This window comes from Nyctereutes procyonoides, unplaced genomic scaffold (assembly GCF_905146905.1).
Source record: "Nyctereutes procyonoides isolate TBG_1078 unplaced genomic scaffold, NYPRO_anot_genome, whole genome shotgun sequence".
Lineage (NCBI taxonomy): Eukaryota > Metazoa > Chordata > Mammalia > Carnivora > Canidae > Nyctereutes > Nyctereutes procyonoides.
The window spans coordinates 10743728-10761273 of NW_026575024.1; the positions used below are offsets into that span (position 1 = coordinate 10743728).

Genomic DNA, 17546 nt, shown 5'->3' on the forward strand with positions numbered 1-17546 from the left:
ACTTTTCTCTAAGAAACACAGTAGCACAAGCAGGATAACGAACAGCAGCTAATGCTAAGATTCCAGGCAGAGAGACAACAGGGAGAGGTGGGGATTGTGGCTAAGAGGAGACCCCTCCTCCCTCTAAAGGAGGCAGCTGCTACTTGACCCCAGCAGAGTGAACCAGGGGAAATGTGCCAAACCTGTTTTTTTGAGACAGAGAGTGATGCAGGTATTTATGCAAACTTCCCAGTTTGAGAATTCAAACCCCGCCCCCCCCCAAATAAAACACAGTAGGACAGACAGATAAACCTGTCTGCAGGCTGAATGTGGCCTTGAAACTTCTGCTCTATCTGTGCCTTCAGAACACAAGGCTATATGGGGCACCTGGGTGGCTCAGCTGGGTGAGCATCAGACTCTTGGTTTCAGCTCAGGTCATGATCTCAAGGTTGGAGGATGGAGCCCAGCATGGAGCTCCATGCTCAGCGGGGAGTCCGCTTCTCCTTCTCCCTCTGCCCCTTCCCCCACTCATGCTCTCTTTCTAAAATAAATAGATCTTTTTTAAAAAATTAAAAAAACAAAACCAAGCACATATGAATTATCCAGAACAGGTAAATTCAGCGACAGAAAGTAGACCAATGAGGGGCATTGGGGAGGAGGAGCTAAAGCGTATGGGGTTGCTTCTGGGGGTAATGAAAATGTCCTAAAACTGATTTGGGTTGATGGTTGCAAAACTCTGTGGATAAACAACAACAACCACAAAAAAAAAAAAAAAAAAAAACATAAAATTGTACACCTTGATTGTATGGTATATGTATTATACCATAATAATGCTGTTTACACATACACACGCACACACACACACACGGGAGTCCTCCTAGGAAACCACAAGGTCCATTCAGCTCTAGGCCAGGAACAGAGCCACTGAAGACCTAGACCTCCTGTTGCAACATTTTGAGAGAAGCCAGACATTGGATTTTTTATGAGAAAGCTCCCACTTTTTAGAATTTGGCAACTACTTAGCATTTTTCAAATCAAATCACAGTGCCAGCCAGAGGACACCCACTTGCAGCCACATTGAGTTCCAGGGAGGGTTTTCCGGCTTTCACTGACACCAAGCCTGCGTCTGCCCATGTCCCCGGCATCCTATGGCCAGGCGGGGCTGGGGTCCCCCAGTACACAACAGGGGCAAAAATTAACTGGCCCAAGGACTGTAGGGCCTGCCCTCACCCTGGGCACGCAAACAAGAATGTCACCTCTTCTCCCAAAGCGGTCCTGGTGGCCCCTTCAGATGACAGCAAAGTAAAGGTCTCCCACTACCCTGACAGGAGGCAGAAAAAGCAGCCCCATCTCCATGCCCTAGATGGAAGGACTGGAGTGACAGTAGGAAGCCCCCGGGAGCTGGGGGCCAACAGGAGCAAGGGCCATGGAGAGCAGGGGGGCGATTCTCTAGACAGTGCTTGGTGGAACTGCAAACCATGAAGGACCCGGCACATTAGGTGACAACCCCCTACCCCAAGAGGGGACATGGGAACTCCTTCCTCTCAGGCCCCAGCCAGCCGACAAGAGCTCCCATCCAGCCCTCGAGGCCCCCTTGACCTGGAGGTTTGAGTGTCCAGAAAGGGCTGCCACTCTACCCTATAATTGCCCTGACCCCAGTCTCCAAAAGGGTTTATTTGGCAACAGCGACCAAAATTTAAAACACAGGTACCCCTGGACCCAGGAATTCCCCCATTAGCTATTTACCCTGCAGACGTATTTGCACAAGTGCAAAATGATGTGTGTACAGATACTCTTGCAACAGACTCTGTAAGAGGAAAAAAAATCCATGTAACCTATAGGCCCATCAATAGAGGAATGGCTGCCTGAATTGTAATCCAGACAATGCAATTCTGCTTAGCAGCTAAAAATAAGCAAGCAGCTCTCTATGTATTCATATGGAAAGATCTCCAAGACGTACTGAGTGAAAAAAAGCACGATACGCAAATGGCATGTTACAGGTGGGGATGGGGAAGGGGCCACAGACAGGAACGGAGCCGCAAAGGGACCGGGAACTCATTGCGAGGGAGCTCCCTCACCACTCCCTGGCCACTGGGACCTTGGGATTTTGTGACATGCTCACATACTTTTTTTTTTTTTTTTTAAAGTTTTTATTTATTTATGTATGATAGACACAGAGAGAAAGAGGCAGAGACACAGGCAGAGGGAGAAGCAGGCTCCATGCACCGGGAGCCCGATGTGGGACTCGATCCCGGGTCTCCAGGATCGCGCCCTGGGCCAAAGGCAGGCGCTAAACCGCTGCGCCACCCAGGGATCCCTCACATACTTTTTTTTTTAAAAAAAACTTATTTTATTTTATTTTCTAAAAATATTTTATTTATTTATTTGTGAGAGATACAGGCAGAGAGAGGAACAGGCTCCCTGCAGGGAGCCCGATGTGGGACTCGATCCCGGGTCTCCAGGATCAGGCCCTGGGCTGAAGGCGGCACTAAACCGCTGAGCCACCCGGGCTGCCCAACAAAACTTATTTTAAAAGCAAAACCAACTCCAATTTACTTTGAAAGAACCCGCAGGCCAAATTTCCATCACACTGGCACCAAGGAATAAATTCAGAACCCAGGGTGGCTCGTGCAGATCGTGTGCTCAGCCACTGTGTTCTGCAAACCAAAAACTGGAACCTAGGCTGGGCTCACGAACGCGGGTCACAGAGTGAACCCCAGATTTCTAGGCCCAAGCGAGGCCCTGCTGGCCGAGGGAAAACTCATGATCTTCAGCACAAGGGAAGGGCTGGATAGGGCTGAAATCCCCACCGCCGAACACAGTACAGAACAATTAGCGTGCGTCAACCCCCACACCTGCTCTGTCCCTAAGGACAAAAGCGTCTCCCATGTATCCTCCCTCCCAGCACCTGGCACCCTGTCTGCACCCAGTACCTGCTCAATAAACGTCTGGAGAATGAGTGAACAAGCGTAGCTGACGCTCCCAGCCTGCCAACCACGGGCCAGACCCCGTGCCCCACGCTGCCTGTGGATTAGTTCATCCAAACCCACAACCACCCTGAGATGAGCGGACAAGGCACAGGGGGCTCCGAGCATAGGGCCAAGGTCCGACCCCAGGCCGAGCGGCTTCAGAACCTGCGTCCCCCCACCTCTAGGCCTGAGCAGGAGCAGGATTGGGGGAGTCCACACAGCCATAAAGGATGTTTCTTTAACTGATACACATGAAGTCACTCAGTGCGGTGGACAAAGCAGCGGGCAGGACAGACAGGGTCCCTCATGGGGCGGCCGCTGGAAGCAGGGCCTTCACAAAAGGGGAGCAGGTGCCACTGCCGCTGGTAGGAGGTGTGTGGCCCCAACCAGGCTGGCCGTCAGAATCCCCGGCGGAGCGTTTATCAGTCCAGGCCCCCAGCCCTGGGTCTCACTCAGAGGTGCCCCCCACAATCAGCAACCACACTGATTTTCCAACACACCGATCAGTCTAGGTCATCCCGGCCTTAAAAGCCCGCTGGAGAGCTTTCAGGATCCCAGTGTCTGGGGGGCGCCCATGCCAGTGACGTGAGAATACCCGGGGCAGTGGTGGTACAGGCAGCGGGCACCAGAATTATTATTATTTTTTTAAAGATTTTATTTATTTATTCATGAGGGTACAGAGAGAGAGAGAGAAAGAGAGGCAGAGACACAGGCAGAGGGAGAAGCAGGCTCCATGCAGGGAGCCTGATGTGGGACTTGATCCTGGGACTCCAGGATCACGACCTGAGCCAAAGGCAGGCGCTAAACCGCTGAGCCACCCAGGGATCCCCAGAATTATTTTTTGAAGATCCCCAGATGACTCCAATCTTGGGCAAAGTTTGGGTACCATGCCCTCTACCACCGCTCTCAACCTTGGCTATGCCCCACCCCAGGCCAGGAGGCGGCTTTGGCTTCATCTTCTATTTAGAGATGCGTGAAAGAGGCGTGGTTTCCTCGCCCTTTGAGTTGCTGCAGGAGACACACACACACACACACACACACACACACGCCCCCGTGCACCTTGCCCCTCTCCCCTGGGGCCACGCGCTGCAGGTGGCTACGAACGGCCCCTCGGAGCCCACTCACTCTGCAGCCGTCGCCTGTCCACGGCGCAGAAGCATCCAGAAGCATCGCTGTCAACCAGCCTGTGTCACAGGCACTGAGCTCATTGCCCATCTCTGTGACCCCCTCTGTTTTAAAGCTTCTCGGTTGGTGCCAAGGCTCCCGGCTGACCCTCCCCCAAAGCACATCCTAGGAGAAGAGGCTGTTCAGACCCAGGGATGGTTCCTCCCACAGCCCGGGCGGTCTGCGGGGACACAGGTCTTCTGAGTAGCCACCTTGGCCTGGGCTCCTCACACCCCGGGAAGGTCCTGATTCAGGAACGTGGCCCACTCAGTCCATCCACATGGACGGCCACATCTGTGGGCCCTGCTGCCGCTCCAGCCCTTCCAGCTCCAGCCCCTCCAAGCATTCGGGCCCTGCAGCCATGAGGCCAAAATCTGATCACCCCTACTGTGGCCTGCTCACCCCTGCTCCCGGCCAGGAGCCCAGGATCGAATCCAGAGTCCTCCCCCTGGCCCAGCTCTGCTCACCCTGGCCCTTGGCCGCTGAGGCCCACCCACTCCCTGTTCCTCCGTCTGCCCCTCGGGCCACGCGCACACTGCTGGATCTCGGCCTGGTGGTCCCTCCCAACCCAACCTGTGTGTCTCCATCAGAGTCCCTCTGCTGTGTCCCTCGCGGCACTGCTTGAGCACTACTGGTCTGCTCATCTCCCTGTCTGCAACACCAGTCCTGGAGGACAGGCCCCCCTCTGCCTCGCAGGCCTCTCCCCGGACCCAGGACAGTGCCCAGCACACAGCAGGTTCACCGTAATGACCTGGGGAATAAATGAATACAGAGCTACATCTTGAGACAGGGCATCTGAACCTCCCCCACTTGAATGCTGAAAGCAGACCAGCAGGTCACAGGGGCAGGGCACATGCTGGGGGTGGGGGGGCTCCCCCATAAGCACATGGTGTTTGCAGGTTGGACATAAGAGAATATCCTTTGCTTTCACAAAGGAACAGCCTCCTCTATGTTTTTTTCATGAAACCCAAGGGCATCTCTGGCTGGTTTGTGTTGCCCTACATTAGTCCAAACACAAAGTTTGGAGAATTCATTTTGTTTTTATCCCTACACGACGACAGAAAAATCAAAGGTTCAAGCCCAAGGGTAAAGGGTACCTGATACTAGCTTCAGTGCGGGGAATACAACGGAGGGGGTGGGCGGTGGTGGTGGGGACTGCGGTAAACAGGAGGGCCACATCTAGGAAACGTGAACCCAGACCGACCATACCTGCTAATATTTTATTTTATTTTTTTAAAAGTAGCCTCTTTGCCCAATGTGGGCCTTGAACTCATGACCCTGAGATCAAGAGTCACCTGCTCTACTGATGGAAGGGTGCCTGGGTGGCTCAGTCAGTGGTACACGTGACTCTTAATCTCGGGGTCGTGAGCTCAAGCCCCACGTTGGGCATAGAGCCTACTTAAAAACAAAACAGTCTAATATTTTAAATAAGCAAGAAACTCAGAGTTTTTCATGAGAATCCTCCATTTAAAAAATTATATTGATAGATCCAGTCACATCAGAGGGCTGGACTCAGCACTCTGGGCCACCAGTTTGCAACCCCTGATCTAATCCACTTGCGGTTAAAAGACCCAGGTGTCTTCTCTGCTATCGTCCTCTGCTCACTCAAACAGAGACCTCAGGCCTGAGAAAGTGCTGGCTTGACTTCTTCCCATCTAGGCCATGAGCCTCATCTGCGGGCCAAGCCTGTCCTGTGTGCCAGCAGAGGAACCAAACAGGATCCTGAAAGAACCTGGCCAGGAATTCACCTGTGCATGGGTATAAGTGCTCAGCCATTCGGGAGGGCCCTTGAGCGCCCTTCCCTCCTGAATCAGAGGGGCACCAAGAGGCCAACACCTCTCTCTCTCTCTCTCTCTCTGCCATCTTGAAGCAGCTTCTGGAGACCGCCCTGAAACTTCCCCCAAAAGAGGAAGTTCAAATCAGAAAAAGAGAGAAAGTAAAAAAAAAAAAACACAAAAAACTTGTTGAACAGAATACCCCAAAGACACTGAAAAACAGTAAAACACTCGCACCTGCCAACCAATGCCAAAATGCCAGCCCGCAGCAGCTCCTCCATCCCAGGACACAGAGCACGGTCCGGGGTGCAGCTTCTGTCCTCCTCACGAGCCACACCTCCCACTGCTCCCCCTTCCACCTGCTGCTCTTCCATCCTGAAGGGCACCCTGCTTCATTCCACCCCAGGGCTTTTGCGGGTTTTGTTCCCTCTGCCTGGGTTATTTTTCTCCTCTTAGCCTGGCCGGCTCTCATTCACACTACAGGCCTCAGCCTAAAATACTGCTGCCTCAGGAAGCCCTCCCTGACTGTACCCCAAAAAGTCAGGTCCCTGTGCTTCCTCTTTCTTGCACACTCCTCGGTGGGTACCACTCAGGTCTCAGCTTCCCTGGAGAGACCTTCTCCGCCCCCTGTTGTCTTGCTGACTCACACAGACACCCTCTACAGCACCACCGCCTCTTTGTTCCCAGTGCCACCATCACCATCTAGAGATTTTGTGTGTTCCGCATCTATTGTCTGGCAGTGTCCTGAAAGCAGGGTCCCTGCGTGTTTCACTGCTGTCCCCGGCCCCTGGCACATCGTAGGGGGTTCAAGGTGTCGAATGCAGCCCCATCTCACTAGGGACCCCAGGACACCCCTAGGACTGGAGTTAGCTGGTCTGGGGACCCCTACTGTTCCATCTAAAAGCCCCAAGCTGCCCCAAGAGAAGGGCCCAGCTGTCCAGGCCAGTTCCCAGACCAGATCTCCCTTTGCAAGCTCACTGGCCCATCTGTAAACAGCCCCAGAGAGGGGACCTGCTAATGAATTAAGCTTTAAGTAGAGGTTGCAAGTGACTCTGCTCTGGCAGTTTCTGTGTCTTCTGGTAAATAAACTTCAGTGAGCCCTCTAAGTGGGTTCATCGCCGCGCAGAGCTACAGGGAGTTGGGCTCTTCATTACATCCCTTACAAATGAGCGTGAGCCAGCCCGTGTCTGAGTTAAAGAGAGCCCTGAGCGAGAAAATGAAGTTAATACACACAGTTTCTCTTGAAGGCTGTCCCTAATAGAGACAAAATGAAGCTGATGTTTAGCCGCTGGGCACAATGACATCTCTGCTGAGAGCAAGGGAGAGAAGGAACAAGAAAGGTGCCCACGTTTCCTTAAACCAGTGAAAAACTAGAGACAACCCAAACACCCATCTCCGGGGGCAGGATTCACAAATTATAGCACCTCCAGCGGGCCTCACCGATCCCACGAGGGCCTCAGGTTTCTCAGCTATAAGATTGACCCACAAACCTCCGGGCCACTGGGTCACCGGGAACAGGGTTCGGCACACCGCTAGCACATAGGATGTGCCCAGGAAATAGGAGTAATTGTTATTTCATTGTGGGATACTAGGAAGCCAAAGAATGGTGGAGACCTGCTGGAAGCCACCAGCCTCATGTGACAACTGAACACGGAGAATGTGGCCGGTCCAAACTGAGATGTGTCCTAAATTCAACATAAAAGCCTGATTTGGGGGCGCCTGGGTGGCTTAGTCCATCAGGCATCCAACTCTTGATTTTGGCTCAGGTCACGATCTCAGAACCCCGAGATCAAGACCCAAGAGGGGCCCCCCACTAGGAGAGGAGGAATCTGCTTAAGATTCTCCCTCGCTCTCTGCCCTCTGCTCCTACCTCTCTCTTTCTCTCTCAAAAGTTAAACCCTGATTTTGAAAACCTAGCACAGGGCAGCCCCGGTGGTGCAGCGGTTTGGCACTGCCTGAAGCCTGGGGTGTGATCCTGGAGACCCAGGATCGAGTCCCGTGTCGGGCTCCCTGCATGGAGCCTGCTTCTCCCTCTGTCTGTGTCTCTGCCCACCCCCTCTGTCTATGAATAAATAAATAAAATCTTAAAAAAAAAAAAAAGAAAACCTAGCACAAAAGAAAGATTTTTAAATCTCATTGATTCTTTTTTTTACATTGATAGCATGTTAAAATGATTGACATTTTGGAGGCACTGTTATTTTAAATACATCGAGACTAATTTCACCTGTTCGTCTTTTCCTTTTTTATGTGGTTCCCATTTCAAATTACATGAATGGCTCACATTCGCGGCTCAGGATGCATTTCTATTGGACAGCTCTTATGGATACATTCCGACACGAAAATACGGCGGTGCTATTTTGTAAAACTGAGGTGCCATTCACGTACCATTAAAGTTCACCCTTCAAAAGTGTGCGATGCTGCGGTTTTCAGAATATTCACAACGTCGTTGCAGCCCTCACCGCTAACTCGGGAACATCTTCATCACCCTGAAAAGCCCCGTACCTTATCATTAGCAGTCACTCCCCATTTGTCCATGGTATTTTGAGTAGAAAACAAAACAAAACAAAAAAGCAATTCGCAGAAGAGTATTACAGCATCAAGTGGGGCTTTATAAAAACCAACACATAGTATTAAAAATATAGATACAGGGATCCCTGGGTGGCTCACCGGTTTGGCGCCTGCCTTCAGCCCAGGGTGTGATCCTGGAGTCCCGGGATCGAGTCCCACATCAGGCTCCCTGCAAGGAGCCTGCTTCTCCCTCTGCCTGTGTCTCTGCCTCTCTCTCTCTCTCTCTCTCTCTCTGTGACTATCATAAAAAATAATAATAAATAAATAAAAATATAGATACAGATCCGCATGTACGAATACATTTTTTTTAAGTGTCTGGAATGAAGTAACACGCACCACATTGCGAAGTGGAGTTGGGGACACGGTGTGTGTGTGTGGGGGGGTGCTCACCCTTTATCTGATGTGCTTCTGTCCTGCTTTTGAGATTTAAAAAGAGAGTGAGTTGAATTCCAGCCCTAAATAACTCCTGGCGGACTTGGACACAGAACTTTTCCACGGCGCTGCTACCAGACTGGCTTCAGCTGCGAGGTGCAGGGCCTAGTTTCAGATCTACTTTTTATTCTGTGCTTTTAAAATAGAAAGTGCAGCTAGAGACGAGGTATTTTCCCTCTTAGCAACAGCAGGGCCGGGGCCGGGGCTTCCCCGCACCGACGCAGCCCGCGAGCCTCTGAGCGCAGGGGCGCGGGGCGCGGGCGCGGGCGCGCGCGGCCGGCGGGGCAGCGGCTCCGAGGCCCGGGCGGGATGCGGCGCGGGGCTGGGCTGGGCTGGGCGCCCGCGGGCCTCCGCTGCAGGACGGAGCGGCGCCCCCGCCGCGCATCTCCCTCCGAGCCGCGCCGGCATCGCCCATCCGCGGAGGAGGGGGCGCCCCAGGCCCCTGCGCGGGGCGCGGGAGGAGCGGCGGGACGCCAAGGGTTCGGGTCCCCGCGCGCCCGAGGCCGCCCCCACCCTCTCCTGCCCCGGGGTGCAGCCCCCCCGCCTCCCCCACCTGCGTCCCGCGCCTGCCCTACCTCGGCCCCGGGCTCCGGGGTCAGGAAGAGCGCGAGCTCGCGCGCCCCGCTGCGCACGGGCTCCGGCCGGTCGGCGTCCACCAGCAGCATCAGGAGCGCGGCGGGGTCCAGCGGGCGGCGGCTGCGGGGGAGCCGGCCTCGGAGCCCCGCCCCCGCCCCGCTGCATGCCCCGCGGCCCGCCTGGAGGAGGCGGGGCAGGTGCGCGCCCTCGGCGAGCGCCGGGCCGAGCGCGCAGCGCCACCCAGTGGCGGCGCGCGGTGTGCGCGCCGGCCCTCGCTCCACCTGGCAGAGGCGGAGCTGCTCGGACGCCCGCCGCCGCAGCACCTGGGGCCCTTGCAACTTCCAGAGCCCCGCGCGCGCACGGGCCCCGGGGCGGCACCTGGGCACCTGCAGCTTTTGAAGCTCGCGGGGCGATTCGCGCGTGCCCCCGAGCGCGGGACCCGCCGGCAGAGCCCCCCCCGCCCCTCCCCGTCGGGATGAGGGCGGAGCCACGGGCCGCTCCAGCCCGAATCCCCGAATCCCCGGGGGTGGGGCCCGGGCCTCGGGACGGAGCGCGGCCGTGCGGGGGGTCCTCTCGCTTGCAGCCCAAAGCCCCCGCCCCCAGGGCCGCCCTAACTCCAGCATCTCGCGTGCGCCAGGCGGACAGTCCTGCAAATTAGGGAACCCGGGTGCAGCGGTCCTTATCGTCCCATGGGCGGCTTCTAAAATAAACTCCCCAGGGAAGTCTCAAGCGCTCCAAGTGTGTCACCACCGACCCCCGACCCCCGCAAACACACCCCTGGGAGGCTTGTGTAGACCCTCTGGAGGCTGAAGACGGCGGGGTGCATCCCCCAAAACAATGCTAATAAGGAAAATCCTAAAAACAGTGAAAAGGTATAGGGAAGTCTAGAGTTCTTATTTTTCCCATGGCATTTTTTTTTTTTATGTTGCATTCGTGTAACAACATCAGGCTGGGCTGAGGGTTGTAAATAAATATAAGCGGTAACACCCCCCCACCCCCCCACCCCCGCTTAAATCTAAATGTAGAGTTTAGCCGATAACCCGAGGCAGGGGGGTCATGCTCGACCCGTCCTGTGGGTGATCCGTCGCTGCACGAGGCCCACTTCCACGTCTGCGTCCTGCTAATTTCTCCACATCTCTGCCCAAACAGGCCTCTAGGTCACCGTCGCTTTCTGGAAAAAAAATCCTGGCAAAGATTTAGGCCACAGGTGGCTGGTTAAAGGATTTGATAGGAACCTAGGGAACCTGAACTTGGCCACTCATGACTGTCATGATTTCCCTTTCTCTCATCACACAGACACCCAGGAACCAAGGCCAGACCCTCAGCCCCGCAGGTGGGCTGGGACCCTCCCTCAGAAAAGTCCAGATCTGACTTCAGATGAGCCGAACAGGCCCCGAGCACAGCAAACTTCCCCTGGTGGATGAGCCTCATAAACATAATGCTAAGAAGAAAAAAAAAGAAAAGAAAAAAAAAAAAAAAGACAAGTTGCAGAAGGCTCCGTAGGGCATGCTGCCATTAACATAAAGTTTTAAAAACATGCAAAACCACACTCTATATTGTGTATGGATACAGCCATATGGAGTAAAAGTATAAAGCTGCGCCTGGGAACATCGCAGACTGCGTTCAGGAAAGTTGGGGGGCGGGGGGGCGGGGGGGCGGGGGGGGTGATGAACGGGCTTTCAAAGATATTTGTAACGTTTTCTTTCTTCTGCTGAGGTTTGTTATCATAGTTAAACCTATTGAATGCCCAAAATGACTCATGAAAAGCAAGACAAAGGAAAGGCCTGGGATATTATCTCAAGGTGCAGATTGCTCAGACCCCCTTGCCCTGGAGATGGGGTGCCTGGGGAAGGATCTGTGCTCTTCACCAGCGTCTCTTCCCTGGGCTCAGCAGGCTAGCCAACAGTCATTTTGCTGTCAGGTTGGGTTTTTTTGTTTTTTTTTTTTTCCCCTTAAATGTGTGATTATGCCTTAGAAACATTTTGCTAAAAATACAGATGCCCGGAGCCCTCCCCCAACTTTCTGAATCAGAATCTCTGGGGAGCTAGGCATCTGCCTCTTAACAGCTCAGCAGTTGATTCCGATGCATACCAAAGTCTGAGAACGACCCCCACTTAGGGGCTCCCACTTGCTGTGGGCATTACCCAGGGACCCCCGTAGGAGGCCACATCCATGGTTTTGAACAAAGAGGATTGAATGTGTAAAAATCTCCTGGCCTCTCTGTGGCGTTTGGCTGTGCCCCAGCGCCCTGCCCCCAGTCTCCAGCTCTTGGGGAGACCCAGGGGCAGGCAGCAAGCCTAAGGCCTGGCATGCAGCCTGCCAGGGCCGCACCCTGCCCAAACCAGTTTGAACCAGCTGCAGGGATGGAGCTGTGGCGTGTCCCCACGAGCTCCCTCTGGTGCCCAAGCTGGGCTCAGAGCTGCGGCTCAGGTCTCCTGCTCCGGAGGCCTCCGCGGGTGCAGGCAGCGGGCTCTCTCCGGCCTGGGGGTGGGGGTGCCAGTGGCTGCCAGGGGGGGCAAGGCCCCCTGGAGCCAGAGTAGCAGCCCCTAGCTGGGCCCCGAGGTCACATAGTCTTCCACCCCCCACCCCCATCGGGCTTCACCTCCAGCTACAAAATGGTTGCCTGTGTGTGTCTTTCCAAGGTCAATTCTCCCAGTTCAGGCCTCAGGCATACAAAGTTCTAGATTAGCAATGGTTCCCAAGCTTGGCTGCACATTGGAAACTCCTGGGAAGCTTCCAGAAAATACTGATGCCCAGTCCCCACCCCCAGAGATTGTGATTTGATTGGTCTGGGGTGAGGCCTTGGTTTGGAGATGTTTAAAGGAGCCCCCCCACCCCACCCCGAGTGATTCTAATCTGTATTGTTCCGGGGCTTGCTTCACTCTGTGGGCGCTGGTGACCCTAGGGTCCCTCCGTATTGATGACAGTCCTCACGTGCCTACTGTGTCTTAAGCGCTTACCATGTGCCAGGCCCTGTTCACAGAGGTGGCCTTGCTGAACCTCCACCACACCCTGGGAGGCAGGCAGGCCTTGCTGGGAGCCCATTTTACGGATGAAGAGACTGATAGAGACAGAGGGGTTAAATTGCTATTGTTTGCCCAACATCATAACCACATGCAAGAGCCAGGATGTAAACTGGGGCAGCCTGATTCCAGAACCCAACTCCCAACCTGCTTCTCACACCCTACTGCCTCCTACGAGATAACCCTTTTTGCTTTCTGTGGAGGCCTCCGTACCTGTAGCCTGGCCTACCAAGAAAGCCTTGCCACCCTGCCCCTGTGCTAACCCACCCTCTTCACGGCCCTCTCACTAGAGCACATTCTAGTCATCTCCATTCTTGCTCATAAACCTTCAGTGGCTCTCCAGTGCCCACCGAGTGAAGTTTTTGAACCACACCCCCTGGCCTTACTTTGCCAGTCTGTTTTCACTTCTTTTCTCTTTGAGCCCTAAATTACAAATGGGAGCCCTTCGAGTGGGGCCAGGACTCGGATGAGGCAAGAGAGGCAGGTGGAGTACAAACTATAAGGGGACCTCACTCTCAGGGCCTCCGCACAGTGTGTGCCCTGGGCGTCTTGCTTGCCTCACCTGAGTCACGGCCCTGCCATGTAGCTTGCTGCTGCTATAGACTGAATGTGTCCCTCCCCAAATTCTTTCGTTGAACCTAACCCCTAAGGTTGGGAGGTGGGGCCTCAGGGAGGTGATCAGGTCATGAGAATAGAGTCCTTGTGAATGGGATTAGTGCCCTTATAAAAGAGGCCCCAGAAAGCTCCCCTGCCCCTTCCACCACATGAGGACACAGTGAGAAGTTGACAGTCCACAACCTGGAACCAGGCTATCACCAGACGCCAAGTCTGCTGGTGCCTTGATCTTGGACTTTCCAGCCTCCAGAACCATGAGAAATAAATGTTTATAAGTCACAGATGTGGGATTTGTTACAGCAGCCTGAATGCACGAAGATGTGTGCAGTGTGTTTGGTTTGGATAACATCACATTTAAATATGTGTTATCTTTTAATATGGTAGACTTTTATTTTTTTAAGATGTATTTATTTATTTGAGAGAGTGTGAGTGCAGAGAGGAGGGGCAGAGAGAGAGGGAGAGAGAGAGAGAGAGAGGCCCAAGCAGACTCTATGCTGAGCACGGAGCGCAACGTGGGGCTCGATCCCAGGCCCAAAGCTCACCATCAGAGCCAAAACCAGGAGTCGGATACCTCACCGACTGTGCCACCCAGGCGCCCCAATGGTGATCTTTTATAGTTCACATGGACATGCATCCTGGCTTCTCTGGAAGAGAAAGGAAGGATCAGGAAACCATGAACCTGCACTGAGGCTTGGCAATACTTGGTGAGCAAAGGAGCTGCCCAGCCTGCCAGTCTTCTGAGCCCAACCCCAGGCTCTTACTGACCTGTTGGTCCCTGCAGGTGTCTGGGTTTCAGACCCCGGGGTCCCCTGGACATGCCACCATGGCTGCTAGGCCCCATATGTACATCCAGCATTTCCAGTCTGCAATGCCCTAGCTGCCCTGAGCTGTTCCCCTGCCCTCCGCCAGCCGCCAAGGGCCCTTCAAGCAGACGTGCCCTTTCCGCTTGCCTTCTGAGGCCTTCTACCTTCTAAGCTGCTGTAAATCTACCCCAGACAGCAAGTCCCCGGAAGGCAGAGAATATGTCTCATGCATTTCTTTTCCTTTTCTTTCTCTTTCTTTCCTTCCTTCCTTCCTTCCTTCCTTCCTTTCTTCCTTTCTTCTTTTTTTTTTTTTCTGTAGGGGTCCAGCAGGCTGGCTTTGCACATAGGAAGTCCTCAGTAACCACATATATCTAAAATTTGAAGTCACTCTCCTGCTTAGCATCTGTGTTTCCCACTAGCAAAATAACTTAGAGCACGACCCCTCTTCAAAGAAGCACAGTGAAAAACCAGTTTTTGAAATTCTCTCTCTAGAGTGGCAGGAAACAGCAGCAGCACATTCCCATTCTTTCCCTGCAGAGGAAAGCTTCTAATTCTCAGCAGTAATTTGATAGGGTCTCCCCCCCACCCACTACTACCTCTTTCCCTTCCAGAACACAGCTACACAAAGGGTCTCACAGCTTTGGAGGCAAGGGTCAGAGTTCAAACTGCTCCGTGCATGTCAACATGGAGCTTTACAGCTGGAACCACTCTGGATTTGAGAAGCCAGAGAATCACGGGTTTGGAGGAGTGAAGAGTTCCCCCGCTTCCAGCTACTGAGATGGGGGTCCCGGGTCGTTTTCTACGCCTCCATCTCAACAGGAGAGGATGCAGGATGCGGCCCGGTGCAAGGAGGTCCAAAGTGCAGGACTTGGGTCCCTGAGGTGTGACCTGTGACTTCTCATCCAGTGCTCACAGCCTCGGGAGCACTCCAGCTATTACAGCCCCACCGCCCACCTGGGTGCTAAAGCCCCAGGGCGTCAGGATGAGCTCTCGGTGGGTTTCAGGATGCTAACGCAGAGCACATCCAACATCTCAGGTAGCGACTCCAAGGCGACCTGGGGCAGCACCCAGTTGTCACACTTGGTATTTCTCAGCAAAATGTGTGAATCTTCACCTCAAGTGAGCTGAATAAAGGCCTTAAATAAACCTCATGTCAGTTCAGCTCAGGTTTTGGCTGATTTGGGGGACTGATTTGGGGGCAGGAGTGGAGGGGAGAGCTCATGGTTTTTAGAGTTTCTTGGATTTCAAAATTACAAAACAGGGACCGTGGACTCATTTTCCTATTTCACATTTGGGGAAACTGAGGCTCAATGGCCCTGGCCCATGCGTGTCATGGTGAAGTGGAGCTGCGGTTTGGACACTCAGGCTTTCTCGGATGGCACGTGGAGATGGATCAGAATACAGCAGATGTTAGAAAGTTAAGTGCCCTGGCAAAAACAGTATCCCTTAGACTATTTGGGACATCTGAATATATTTGCTTTTCTGTGTCAGGAACGTGTATCTCTGTTCAGTAGGATTCAAAGGTCCCTTTCTGTCCTTGGAGTACGTGGCACAGCATTGTGCATACAGTAGGTACTCCATAAAGGAGATGCTGTGCATACAGTAGGTACTCCAAAGGGAGTTTCTATACGAAACTGAAGTCGTTTCAGCAGCAAACAAAAAAGCTGAAAGGGGTGGGGGGTGGGGGCTCTGGTTTTAACAAGGGCCAAAGGTAAAGACAATAAAATTTCAGGGGGAAAAGGCACATTTCTTTTAGTGACCACGTGGGAAACCCTGTCTTCAGGAGCTCACATGACAAACAGGGATTTTTTTTTTTAATTAACTTGGAGTTTAACTTAAGGCAGTGAAATAACACACCTGCTAAAAAGCAAATGAGAAAGAGGATGCTTTTCTGAAAAATGCAAAGCGAATAGCTAAAAGTGGAATATCCTCTGGCTCCCGGAGGGCCCTGCTGGGTGGGGGGGAGCGATGCATGGTGGCTCACTGCACAGCCCTCAGAGGCAAACTGTCCGGCCTCAAATGCTGGGTCCCCACATAAAAGCTGTGTGACCTCGTGGAGTTTCTTAACTCCTCTGTGCTGGAGTTTCCTCCTCAGCAGAGGGGCACGCTACAACTTCCCACTGCTGCAAAGATTCAATGAGCTCATCTATGAAAACTGCTTCAGGGTCTGGCATGCAGTAAACACTCAATAAATGCTACACTGTAAGCAGAACTAAGGTCTTTAAACCAGGGTGTTTCCAAGGGAGGGCAAGGGATATGGGCAGATAACCACCAAGCAAGGTGTTTGTCACCGCAGGCCCTTGATAAATCTTGCTTGAGACAACCCAAATAGAAAGTCCTGTCATGTGATGCCAGTAGAAGGAGCTGGAGCTGTTTTGCCCGGAGAAAGCCTGGATTAGCAAGAGGAAGATCACGTGGAAGGAATCGGTGGAGGCCAGAGAGACACAAAGCCAGAGGAACCCCACCCGCGGGGCTGCAAAGCACTGGGCCGCCACCGTGTCAACGGCGCCCTCTGGTGCTGGCACTGCGCAGCAGCCGCGGGAGGCTGAGCCCCGGGTCGGCCCCAAGGCTCCAAGGCTCCCAAGGCTCCCAAGGCTCCCAAGGCTCCCGGCCGGCCGCAGGTGTCTGCACCCTGGGTGATCCCCACGCGTGGGTGGGATCGGTGCAAACCATGGGCTAGCACTCCTGTGGCTAGGCCACTGATTGGTTGGCCTTGAGTTCATCAAAGGGAGATTATCCTGGGTGGGCCTGCCCTAATCAGGAGGGTCCCATAGGAGAATTTATTTATTTTTATTATTTTCTTTTAATTATTTTTTTAATATTTTATTTATTTATTCATGAGAAACAGAGAGAGAGAGAGAGAGAGAGAGAGAGAGAGAGAGAGAGGCAGAGACACAGGCAGAGGGAGAAGCAGGCTCCATGCAGGGAGCCCGATGTGGGACTCGATCCCAGGTCTCCAGGATTATGCCCTGGGCCCAAGGCAGAGCTAAACCGCTGAGTCACCCAGCCTGCCCTATTTATTTATTTATTTTAAAAATATTTTTATTTATTTATTCTTGAGAGAGACACACATACACACACAGAGAGAGGCAGAGGGAGAAGCAGGCTCCTTGCAGGAAGCCCGATTTGGGACTCGATCCCCGGGCCCGGGATCACGCCCTGAGCCAAAGGCAGACCCTCAACCGCTGAGCCAGTCAGGTGTCCCATGTAGGAGAGTTTAGAGGTCAGAGATGAGAGAGGCAGGAGAGAGAGGCTCCTGCTGACCTGGAAGAAGGCAAGCAGCCATGCTGCACAGGGCCTGTCGAGGCCAGGGGGCAGGGGACTGCAGGGGCCCCTAGAAGGCCAGCACTCTAGACCTGTGACTGCGGGCACTACAGCCTGAATGCACTCGGATGCCGACCCAAGCTCCAGAGAGCCTGAGTCAAGGACCCAGGTAACCCCTCTATTCTGACTCCTGCCCCACGGAAAGTGAGATAACCCATGTGTGTTGTTTCAAGCCTCTATGATTGTGGGGATTTGTCATGGAGCAGTAGGAGACAAGGGCCGGGAGGCGGGGGGGACCGGCTCCACTCGAAAATGGGAGGAGAAGTTTCTAAAAGTGGGGCTTACCTAAATGATTTGGCCGGTTCTCCAAGTAGTGAG

At 53.7% G+C, this 17546-nt stretch overlaps 1 protein-coding gene across 1 annotated transcript in view; it reads right to left on the reverse strand.

The window, feature by feature from the left end:
- Positions 1-9628, reverse strand: part of BCAS4 (breast carcinoma amplified sequence 4) — a 56479-nt gene extending 46851 nt beyond the window's left edge. The window contains 2 exon segments of the mRNA XM_055343121.1: positions 9463-9595; positions 9597-9628. Coding sequence (XP_055199096.1) covers positions 9463-9595; positions 9597-9628 — 165 coding nt within the window.
- Positions 9629-17546: the final 7918 nt, after the last annotated feature.